Raw genomic sequence first — 12,227 nt, forward strand, 5'->3', positions numbered from 1 at the left:
AGGGACATTCCTGATTCAGAGAAGCCATCCTGGTTTCTGATTTGACCCCAGAATATCCTGCTTTTCCTGACGATGCTCATATTTTCATTGGATAAATATTGGAAGGTATGGAGTTATCCGACCCCTGAGCCGTCTGAAGGCAAGGCTGTATAGATAACTTTTATATATACAGTGGTACCTCTGGATGCAAACGGGATCCGTTCTGGAGCCCTGTTCGCATCCTGAAGAGAACGCAACCCGCATCTGCGCGGGTCGCGATTCGCCGCTTCTGCGCATGTGCGTGAGGTCATTTTGAGCGTCTGCACATGCACGAGTGGTGAAACCTGGAAGTAGCGTGCTCCGTTACTTCCGGGTCGCGCGGAGCGCAACCCAAAAACGCTCAACCTGAAGCAACTTTAACCCAAGGTATGACTGTATATATTTTAATGTTTTAGTGTGTTTATATATATATATATTGGAAGCTTCCCAGAGTGGCTGGGGCAACCCAGTAAGATGTGTGGGGTATAAACAGTAAAATTATCATCACGGACTGGGACGTCCCTACTTTCATCAGAGAAATGTTAGAGGGTATGGGATGTCAGTGGCAAAAGTGGCAATTGGGCATCTACTGTAGCTGTCATTGGAAAGGGGGCAAACTCTTAAATAATTTGCCTTACACCCCCATTAAACGATTCAGTAGCAGGGACAGGTTGCAACAGAAATAAAAGAGAAGGAACTACATTCATCTTTGCTGCATCTGTGAATATCACCCCTCCCCCGATTTTTAAATTAATCACTTTTCCATGTCCAAGCTCCCACTTTGCCATTCATCTTATTATCTAATGTAACCTACTTTCTATAGACAATAATAAAAAAAGTTCCTCCATTTGGCCTTCAAGCCAGGGAAATGTTTGCTACTTATTAAATTTTCAACTGACTTATAATATACCTTGCCGAGTACCTCAGTCCCCAAAGGGAGATTTATCTGTGAAAACAATCTCCCTAACATAGTTTTCTCACCGATACTCTGTTTGAAATCAGCCTCATTATCCTTTAGAGAGCCCTTTTGTCACAGAGGGCGTTCTGAGAAGCAGCAGCTGGTTCCTAGGGGTGAACCAATACATTTTGCTGCCTGAGGCAGAGTTCAATTGGTTCTCTCTCCAGAGTGCACAAGGCAAGCCAAGGTATTTTGGCATCTGTGGCAGGAAACCCCACAAGCGCCTGTGCCCCACCCTCCCTGGCAGTAAACATGAAACAAATAACCAACAATTTCAGGACACACAAAAATCAGCTGCCCGAGGCAGGAGCCAGTCTCTAGTTGGTGGTAGAGAGGAATATGCGCTATAAAGAAATGAATACAAGAAGGAAAAGAAATATTAGCAAAAGTTCAAGAAATGAAAAAAACAAACAAGAAAGGCAAGAAAAGAGAGAAAAGGACTGTGGGTAAAACACTATGGTATCAATACCCCCTCCTTCTACCAAAACTCAATATATCCTTAGAGACGACAAGCATGCAGACTACTGCCCAAACCACTTATTAGGCTCAGAAGAAGCATTCAACGCCAGGCACTAGGTCTGGCACCAGGAACCAACTGGGGCAATTGTTGGGCCCCCGTGCTTAGGCAAGGCCTACGAGGGCTGCCACCTACCCTACAACTATCTCCCTGCACTGTTGCCCCAACACTATAACTGCCTGGCAGCACTGTGACACTTTTGGGGAGAGCTGTTTGTGCTCTGATATGCCCTGGGCAGCTGCCATCTCACTTTGCCCCAAATGCAAGATGGTGGCTATCTGGCACCAGTTGGAGCCGAGAGCCACACAAAAGCACTGCCACCAGGCAAGGTAAACACATCGGGGGTGGGTGGGTGTGCAGAGGGCTCTAGAGGGCACCACAGATGCAGTGCCTTGGGGGGCACTGGTGGCAGCCAGCAGTGGCCCAGGTCCCATTGAGGCTCAGTACAGACCCTGCCTGGGGCTACAATTTGTCAGCCATGCTGCCAATCATTTGTACAGGGGGAGGAAGCAAAGGGCAAATGCAGCCCTCTGATTTCTCTTCCTGCCCATCACAGAACTCTGACTTGGACCACTGAATTGGATTTGAAGCCTAAGAACTAACTCTGTGTGCATGCCAATCTTCTCGTTGCCAGGATACACATGCAGGTGCTTGCTGCCATGAGCAGATAGAGGTCTCTGGCTGGATGAGAGTGAGGAAGAAAATAAAATGGGGAAAGACAGTAAAAGAGCCTTTCTGAAGGCTCAGGCACTTTGAACTCATTCCAGCACAATGCAATCATACCTAAATCCCTTCGAAAGCAATGGGGTTGAATTTAAGGGCAGGCTGTAGTTGCTTTCACTGGGAGCTTTAGGTGCAAATAACATTCTCTGAGCGCATGAAGGTTTCTTGCCCTGGTCAAACCATTGGTTTCTCCAGCCCAGCGCTAACTACTCTGACTGATGGTAGCAATCCAAGGTTTCAGGCAAAGTTGCTTCCCCAGTCCTGTGACCTGGATATGTCAAGGATTGATCCTGGTACTTTCTGCACGCAAGGGATCTGTTCTGTCACTGAGCTGTAGATCATTCCGACTCATGCACTTTTTGTGTGTGTGTGTGCAAAATTATTATATAACTCCAACACTATTAATAATGTTAGTGATAGCCCTATCTGACCACAAACAGAAAACTGAAGGCTACAAATGCAATAAAAAAATCTCTAAATGAGCAATCCTATGTACCCAGGTGTGCGTGTGTGGGGGGAGATTCACAGCAGAGCATTTACTGCATCTATTGCTCTCCTGACTCACTCCACCCAGGGTGGAAGGTGAAAAGTGTGGATTCCCCCCCCCCCAATTTCCCCCTTCTCCTTATTCCACAAATTTCCCTTCCTATTGACACCAATGGAAGGGGAAAGGAGGACGCCCTTTCTGAAAGTGTGGCAAGGGAAGGAGAGGCCTTTGGATCCATAGGTTCCAAGGTCTTCTTTGACCATTTGTGGCTCTACTGCCTCTGGAACATGTGCAGAGTGAGGGTAGCATAACATTACCAGGGTCTGCATAATCATTACCCTCTAATAAACAAACTCATGTGGTGAAGTGCATATCTGTTTGGCAACAGGGCCATCCCAAAATAGCATAGAGGCTTCATCATACTAGGGGGACTCCTAAGATACCCAGAAGTTTGCAGATTAAGAGCATGAGAGAGAGAGAGAGAGAGAGAGAGAGAGAGAGAGAGAGAGAGAGAGAGAGAGAAGGGCCTGTGAGCATCTAGGGCATATGGAGTGCAGAGGTGTCAACTGATGGGAGTATGGGAGAAGGGGGGAAAAAAGAATCGACCCGCTCAAGTCTATAACCGCTCAAGATCCTGGGGGACGGTGCAGTGTTGTGTGGGAATGTGTGCCACAAGTGACTTGTGTCCTGGCACTGTGTGATGTTTCAGGACAGCGGGAAAAGAACACCTTTTCCTCTTCTCCATATTCCTGCCCTCCCTATAGCTTTAAACTCTCAGATTCATGGCATCCCCAAACCTAAGCCTCTAGCGCTATATAGAACATTTGGGGACTTACTTTCCTGTAAGTCCCCCTGAGGCCTGAGCTATAAGGTTCATATGGCAGGTTGGAGTGAGAAAAGAGAGGATGTTTTCTCACCCTTTGACTAGAATGAGCAAGCCCGTGCATGATGGCTTGCCTGGGGCCACTTCAATGGGCACATATAGCACTTTGAATGATAAAACAGCAACTTCCACAAGCCAAAGCATTTCCTGGGGTAGCATCTTCTACATGAAAGCCACACCTTTCCTTTGAATTACTTTAGCTGATTCTCGAGAATTCAGTCCACGAGAACCATCATGCGCTTCATTTCTGAGGACCCAGCTTGGAAGTTACAAGACACAGTTTTTGGTTTTACACTCAACGACATCTCTATCCTTGCATGTTTATTCAATAAAGGCCATTCTGACCAATCGAGTAGCAAACTACCAAAACAGGTGTATTTGAAGGGTGGGCATAGCTTTCTCAATGATAAAAGAAATAAATAAAGATGACTACATATGGCTGACATACAATGGAATGCAAATGATACAAATTGCAAGCCCTGGAAAAAGCAAGTCTAGAATATTTTCTAGCTTAGCCCAAAATAATTTGTTCCATACCGCCTGATACTATGCACGTTTACTCAGAGGTAAGTCATGGTTTTCCCTATGCGAGTTATTCACAGGTGTGTGTGCTCAGACCACAGCTTTGTAGTGTAATTCCTATTACTCAGAAGTAAGTCTCATTGTATCAATAGGACTCATTTCCATGTTGTGTATTTAGGCACTGTAATCCTCTGCATGCTTACCTAGGAGGAAGCTGCACTGGACACATACATAAGTTTGTGCTATTAGTCAAACGTAATAACCTTACAGACTATGAAAGAGCAACTAGGCTGTAGTCCTACACTCACTTGCCTGGGAGTAAATCCCCTTGAACTCAAGGTAATTTGCTTCTGAGTAGACATGCACAGGACTGAGCTGTTAGCCTGTCTACCTAATATTATTTTGTAAACCCTCATTCTCAAAACGGGAACCTCACCCTGTCTTGAAGAAGGAACTGAAAATTGTACATTTTCAACACTGCTGTAGTACACAGTTACATTTCATATCGCTATTCATACAACAGACTTCAGCTCTAGTAATGTTCTCTATGTAACCTTCGCCATTTCTTCTAGACTGGGGCTGCTTGACTTGCGACACTACGACAAACCTCCATTTCAGTTTCCTACCGCCCAACAAATTAAAAGTACAACACATGAGAAAGCATGGCTTATGACCTGCCATTATTCATTTCATCTTTCCTGTACAAAATGAAAACGGATATATATTGCACTTAAAAACTTTACTTGTGAACAGGTAACATTTTATCAGAATCAGCAGAAGGCATCTGGTTTACATTTGAAAAATTCTTCTTTGGAACAGAAGTGGAACAAACAGGGGACATGGGAGCACACACAGAGGCAAAGGGTCCTATTCAACATCATTGTATGAACAAGATGCAAAATTAGCTTCTCGTTTACCTTTTATGGCCTCCTTTACCTTTTATGAGTTGTGCCTTCCTTACTAATAAAAGTATATATATGTATATATATATTTAAAAACATGGCAGTAAAATAAATAAGGAAATAAATAAGAATGCTTCAAATCAAAGGTCTCGCCTGCACTGGAAGTTAGCTTCCCTTTAAAGAGGTTTCCATAAATAAATAAATAAATAAATAAATAATAAGGCCAAAATGCATTTCATGTTAATTGGGTGTGATCTTGCATGTGCATTTGTGTTTCTTTTCTGCTCGTGTGTTTATTCAGAGTTCTGTGCATTGCTGTGCACTTTTTGGAGGCAAAGGAAAAATGCCTGGCTGATAATGTAGAAGCCACAGAAACACTCCAGTGCAGATTCACCCTTGCAGCGCAAATCCCCTGAGCATAGCTCCTGCAAAATGAGTTCAGAGTGAAAGAGGTTTTATGTGCAAATAATATTTGATGAATTAGACGGTACACTTAATAAGTGTGGACTCTTTAAAAACTGTTTAGCTTTGCATGTAGTATATACGGTAGGGGGGAATCAAATGCAGATTACCTTATTACCACCAGGCCCTGATTTACATAGGATTACCCAAAGGAGAAAAGCACATGTGATTTGGCAACATCTGTTCAAAAAATGAGATAAAAACATATCCATAGCCATAATAGGGAAGTGGTGGGACAAGGAAGAAACAAGCAAGATATTTTCCAAATCTGCTGTCTCTAGGAAATGCATACTCCGTTCCTTTACTTTCATGTAAATACTTCTAATTAGCAGTTCCACTTGAAACAAAACATCATTTTTTAATTTGCCTAGACCTGCAAATAGGCTTGCATTGGAAACAGAACAATAAGCAGCATTAATATTGTACACTACCCATAAATTGATGTACCGAAACTCTTTGAATGCTCTAGGGAAGGGGATATCCTAATCTTTACAGAAGAATAGTTTAGGATTGTTATTGTTATTAATATTTTTTATTTATTTTATTTTTTTGCATTTTTAGTGATATACATTCCTCTTGGTTTTTTGCTTCCAAATTCAGTTTTAAGGCTATTTGGTAAAATCTACATAAGAGATCAGGCTCAATTAACAGTGTTCTCTCCTTTCTCAAACATTCAACTCTAAAGATTCATATCTCGAAGCTAAACATGCTTATATCAGCTTTGCCCTAAAATAAGAACGCATGCGTAACAAAACACATTGGAGGAAAAGGGATGGAGGGGGGATGAGAAAACCCATTTTCAGATCTGCTTTAACCTCCTATAACTTCTAGCATTTTCAAGCTGAAGGGCTTTGCAAAGTTACATATTTAAAGTGCTCATCAAAGTGAAAAACCAAAGTGCTGTAGTATAGTTTAAGTAGCTGTTCTGCCTATGGCTAATAAATACATATTGTTCAAATAAAACCGATAACAGAATTTTGTCTCATGGATTTCATTCAGTTTTGATATTTTTTTATATATTACATAATCCTTATTTCAGGATCCGTGGGATATGTTTTCTTGCGTCTTCACCTGAAAACATTTTTTTTTTAAAAAAACCACACACCTAGGACCATAACCTTTGAGAAGGTAATTACATTAGAGTAAATCTATTATAGTGTTTATTTCATTCCAGAATATATTTTTTTCCTAGCTTGTGCCTTGGTGTTTATCAAGGGCTTGGAGAACAAGCTTCTTTGCTTACATTCCATACCTAGAAGTCATTCCATTCCTGAAATGGCATTCTTTAAGTCTGAAACAATCAAGACACTTTTCCTTATGTTTATTTTTTTAAAAAAACTAATACTGCATAGGGGGGAAAAGAATTCTGGAAAAAAATACAAACGTAAGCCACAGTTCACCTTTTCACCTTAAGATTACCATTTAAACTGAGATATACTTACCACTCACATTCATATTTTCTTAAACTGGTTACAACATCACAACTGGCATTTTAAACAAGCAAAGGTTTTTTTTTTGTATTTTGTTTTAAAGGATACCCTGAAAACTCAATTGATATAGCATTTTGAGACTTCAAATATTACACGTCATGTAGCATCGCTTTTGAATTTTGCAATCATGTTTGCAAACAAAATAGATACAACATTTTTTTCTTAAAAAAAAAAAAAACCTGTTTAAAATGTAGTGAATGTTCCAAAGGAGTTAGAATCGAACTTTTCACATCTTGCTGCAGAAGATCTAAACTCTTAAGGCTTCCCTCTTCCCTCTTTTTTAATTACTCAAGTCCCACTCTTTTTGCATTTCTCCTTCTGACTTCAACACGCTTCTCCAAGTGGGTATTTCTCTCTGGGCTGGACTTCCCCAATATGAAAATATTTCCATGCTTCTTTGTTCCTGATGAATGTTGGAGGTTAATGGCTGGATATCCCTGTTCATCTCCAAAAAAAACTCAACTCAATATGAGATGATAGGCCTACTGTTATTTTGCAGTAACAAAGATGAGCCGAATGGGAGAGCACATGGGCAGAATCTTTAGCCAGATACAAGGCAAGGGACTAGGAGAGGAGAGAGAGATGGGTTCTTTCTTTCTTTCTTTCTTTCTTTCTTTCTTTCTTTCTTTCTTTCTTTCTTTCTTTCTCTTGACATTTGTAGCACCTTCTACTTGGAATAGCTAATGCCTCTGGTGAACGGTGAGATGCACCCAATTGAAAGTCTGTTATTCTTATCCCTAGATATCACATAATTTATAAAAATATAAATAACAAACAAAAAAGGTAAGCTGGGTTCCATCTCAAGAGGTGTTTCTTGTTGTCCTCTGAGAACATATTAGATAAGTAAGGTCTCAACAAGCCCTATCCTTTAGAGCTGATTGTTCAGTCTGATAATAAATACCGAAAGGAAAGGAAAGGAAAGGAAAGGAGAGAGAAATGGAGAGAAAAGAACAGCAGTTCTTGCAAGAGGCTCAGCAAATTCTGAGGAAACCGAAAGCATTCCGCTGCGCTCGTGGCACAAAGGACACGACACCAAGGATCATTCAGTAGGGGAAATTGTGACCAAAGGCAGGGGGGAAATGAGCGGGGAAGAGACAAACTGTACAAGCGTTTTGCTTTCATTTTGTCTTTTTTAAAAAAGATGGAGAAACTATGCAGTGTTCTAGTCCTCAAAGCCTTGTTTGGGCCTCTGGGATATAGATCTCGATGCTGTCTGCACGCTCTGTGGCTGAATTCTGCCGGAAAGAGGCCGCTCGCTTGGCAGCCATGAGCCGCCTCCGGGCTTCTTGGCGCTGTCTGTCAGGCAGGTCTAGAGACTTCTCTCGCGTGATAGGGAATTTTCCTTTGAGGGGCTTCTTTGGTACTGGAGGAGGAACCTTTCTTTCTTCCTAGTATTGAAAAAGAAGAATAAGAATAAAGGAATTGAACAAAGAAGCCAAAGAACATCAAGCGCTACTGTAGGGCAAGTTCCGACATTTGCTAAGGCTTCTGCGTGAAATGTTACATGTCCAGGCGGTTGCATGTAGGAAGTTGTTGTTGTGTGTCTATATCTATCTATCTATCTATCTATCTATCTATCTATCTATCTATCTATCTATCTATGGGACACGGGTGGCGCTGTGGGTGAAACCACAGAGCCTAGGACTTAGAATCATAGAATCATAGAATAGAATCATAGAATCATAGAGTTGGAATAGACCACAAGGGCCATCGAGTCCAACCCCCTGCCAAGCAGGAAACACCATCAGAGCACTCCTGACATATGGTTGTCAAGCCTCTGCTTGCCGATCAGAAGGTCGGCGGTTTGAATCCCCGCAACAGGGTGAGCTCCCGTTGCTCAGTCCCTGCTCCTGCCAACCTAGCAGTTCGAAAGCACGTCAAAGTGCAAGTAGATAAATAGGTACCACTCCGACGGGAAGGTAAATGGCATTTTCGTGCGCTGCTCTGGTTTGCCAGAAGTGGCTTAGTCATGCTGGCCACATGACTGTATGCCGGCTCCCTCGGCCAATAAAGCGAGATGAGCACTGCAACCCCAGAGTCGTCCGCAACTGGACCTAATGGTCAGGGGTCCCTCTACCTTTATCTATCTATCTATCTATCTATCTATCTATCTATCTATGAATGAGATATGCAATCTCCAGGCTCTATATTTAAAAAACCTTTTACTTTCATAAACACAGTATTTTTTTCCCTAAGAAAATGTTTAGGGGTACTCTCATTTTGACTCAAGAAAATCACCAATTTATAGTTCAAATCGGGAAAAATAAATACAGTAAATGGACAAAAGTACAAAGATTCACAAAATACTTAGGGGTACCCCCTGCATACCCCAGAAAAAAGTACTGCATAAACATATAATTTAGAAGAATATATTTACAATCTCATGCTCAGGTTTCTCCCTATTAACGTTTAGGGAACTCCTCTGTTTCACTTCAGACAGATCACACTAACACACACTGTTGTCAGCTATATCCTGAGAAACCTCTCTCAGCAGCCATTTTCCACACACACACACACACACACACAGAGAGAGAGAGAGAGAGAGAGAGAGAGCGCGAGCACAGAAGCAGCAAAAAGTTAAAAACGACAGTTACTGGAATAACAGTCACAACAGAATGGAATGCCTCTGACTTGCAGTCAGCCAATCACATGAGAGCTACTGCTAAACCTCATGCTAAAAATAAACAACAATTCAACATAAGCAAACATTCCCATTTCAGGAAATTAAACCACTATCCTTAACAGAAGTAACATCTGATGAGTTCCATTCTGGGTCATAAGTGCTGTTTCCCTGTGGAGAATAGTCGTTGGGAGCATGGCAGCTGAATCATGTATGATCAAAGCATACACCGATGTTTCCCTTCTTGTCATCCCCCGGCCCTACATAAATATAAGCTGCAGGATGTTTTCTTTTCTATTTGTGAACATGCTCATCGCAAGTAAATCCAAAAATGGCATCCATTATTAAACCCATGGAAACCCCCAAAGAGATTTCATTAATGCTGGCAACCCTGAGGAATTACCTTGCCAGATCAATTTGTGTTTACTTTACTTGGAAGCAGAGTGGAATACTTATTTTCCACAAGGTCCACTTGCAACCCTATTAAAAATTGCTGAAGCTTGTTCAGTCTTTTGGAAACAGAGGGTGCTATTGATTTCAATCAGAGAGAGTGTGTGTTAAGCACATTTTAACTCTCCCACTGAAATCAATAGGACTCAGAAGTGCCTCCTTTTGACTAGATGGCACCCAGTCTTCTTCCCTACACAGAATTACATATTCTCAAATTGAGGGAGTGGTGGAAAGGCTATGTAAAGGACCTGCTTTTTAATTTGACCCATTATACTTTGTTTGGCTTCTGATAAATATGAGATTGTCGCTGTGTGCTCATCTCTATTCTCTTCTCTGCATTAAGACCCTTAGCATTAGTTATTGTCAGGCACACCCTAGCATAAGAACATAATGTGAGCCTGTGACCAGGAAAATGGCCCGTCTAGTCTTGCATCCTGTTTCCACAGTGGCCAACCAGATGCCTGTGGAAAACCAGCAAGCAGATCTAGAGTGCAAGTACAGTCTGCACACCTGCAATTCCCAGCAGTGGTGTAGCGTGGGAGAGGGTGCACAGGGGCGGTTGTCCCAGGTGCAAAATTGTCAGAGACGCAAAATTTCAACACCCGGTGCTGCCTCAATACAGCTGCGCACTTCCGTCGTTGGTCTCCACTGAAAATGGCTTCTCCATGTGAACCAGGAAGTGACCTCTTCAGACAACAGAACAACTCTTCTTTTCTTATCTCTGCAGCTGCAATCTGCAATCAAAATATTCCATCCTATGTCAGGATTTCCCCATTGCATTTGGCTGCAAGTCAAATGCAATGGGGAAATCTCTCTGGTTTTGTGTGTGTCTTGAGCCCCTCTGTATAATAAGGCAGCTTTGTGTCTCCCCATTTACTAGAATGGGGAACCAAAAACCTAGCATGACTTTCCCCCTTCCTGGCCAAAGTGGATGAAATGTGCAGGCACAGAAACCAAGTGAAGCTGAACAATCCTTCTAAAGCCCTTTGTGTTCCGTTTTTCTGTTTTGTGTGTGTGTGTGTGTGTGTGTGTGTGTGTGTGTGTATAAAATTAAAATTTCCTCTCATTGTCAGTTTTTGAACTGACATAGTTCCCCCCCCCTCCAGGTTTGGGGGATACCCTGATATGCCTCCAAACTACCCATAACCCTACTGACATTTTTCCCAGGAATAGCAACACCAGATTCCAGCCTCAGAGAGGAACACTTGATGCTTCCTGTGAGCCAGAGGATTGCTGGGTCTAAGAAGAATGCGGCACCTATCTACAGTATAGTCGAGGATAGGATTAGGAGCGACACAATGTGGGCAGTAGATGTCATGTGCGCTTCCTCCTGTGCAGCCATCCCTCAGAATTAACCTTGCAGAGTCAAAGACTCGAAGCATCATTTAGACCAAATAAACTACAGTTTTGTCAACATTAGGAATTGCCCATTAATGGAGAGTGAGCAAGCATTGCTGATCCATATTTTACTGTATTTACTCGAGTCTAATGCGCCATTGAATCTAATGGGCAACTCAATTTTCAGAACCTTGAAACCAAAAAAAGTATTTGCTGGCGAATGTAAATGTGCCATCGAATCTAATGTGCACCTTAATTTTTTGCAACATAATTTGGCCAAAAAAGGTGATTCTAGTAAATACGGTTATTTATTTGTTTGTTTGTTTGTTTGTTTGTTTGTTTGTTTGTTTGTTTGTTATTTTGCCGCTGGAACTCCCCCCCCCCCATGCACCCACTAAAGTACACTGTGAAATAACTGGCTGAACTGGGAATAAATTCAGACTTGAAAGATCAATGGGATGTTAGCAACACAAGAAGGTTGCACATGTCAGTGCCAATTGAAAAGGAGCTCGTCTGCACATATTTTGCTTACCTTCCTTTCAGGTGATTCTATTATTTTCCATTCATTCAGTTTCAGCTGGTGCAGTTCATCAAACTTCATACTGACATCTTCAATTGAAAGCTGTAACAAGTCCCAGAATCCTGCTAGATCCTGCGAAGTCGGCCGTGGCATTGCACTGGGATCCTGACATAGACACAACAAAAGAGGTGTAATTCACTTGGGAGCAAGGATGTAAAATATTTTTGGAATGACGCGAAGCTTTTCACACAAAACAGGTCTTTCCTAAATAGTGCAAAAGATATGAATACTCTTTCCCCAAACTTAACTATGGTTTGGTTGAATTTGGTGCAAGATA

The 12,227-nt window shown here is 42.0% G+C and overlaps 1 protein-coding gene and 1 long non-coding RNA gene across 15 annotated transcripts in view; one reads left to right on the top strand and one right to left on the bottom strand.

Moving 5' to 3' along the window:
* LOC310703501 overlaps positions 1 to 12,227 on the top strand; it is a 419,307-nt gene that overhangs the window by 195,572 nt on the left and 211,508 nt on the right. The window lies entirely within an intron of this gene.
* Positions 4,776 to 12,227, bottom strand: part of DLGAP2 (DLG associated protein 2) — a 399,875-nt gene continuing 392,423 nt past the window's right edge. For all 14 annotated transcript variants that reach the window (XM_083495509.1, XM_083495510.1, XM_083495502.1 and 11 more), the window contains 2 exons: positions 11,903 to 12,055; positions 4,776 to 8,350 (listed from right to left, as the gene is read on the bottom strand). In XM_083495509.1, the coding sequence (XP_083351635.1) occupies positions 8,132 to 8,350; positions 11,903 to 12,055 (372 nt within the window). In that variant the 3' untranslated portion in view covers positions 4,776 to 8,131. The remainder of the gene's footprint in view (positions 8,351 to 11,902; positions 12,056 to 12,227) is intronic.

Source organism: Podarcis liolepis (genome assembly GCF_965112155.1).
Source record: "Podarcis liolepis genome assembly, chromosome: 3".
NCBI classification, from domain to species: domain Eukaryota; kingdom Metazoa; phylum Chordata; class Lepidosauria; order Squamata; family Lacertidae; genus Podarcis; species Podarcis liolepis.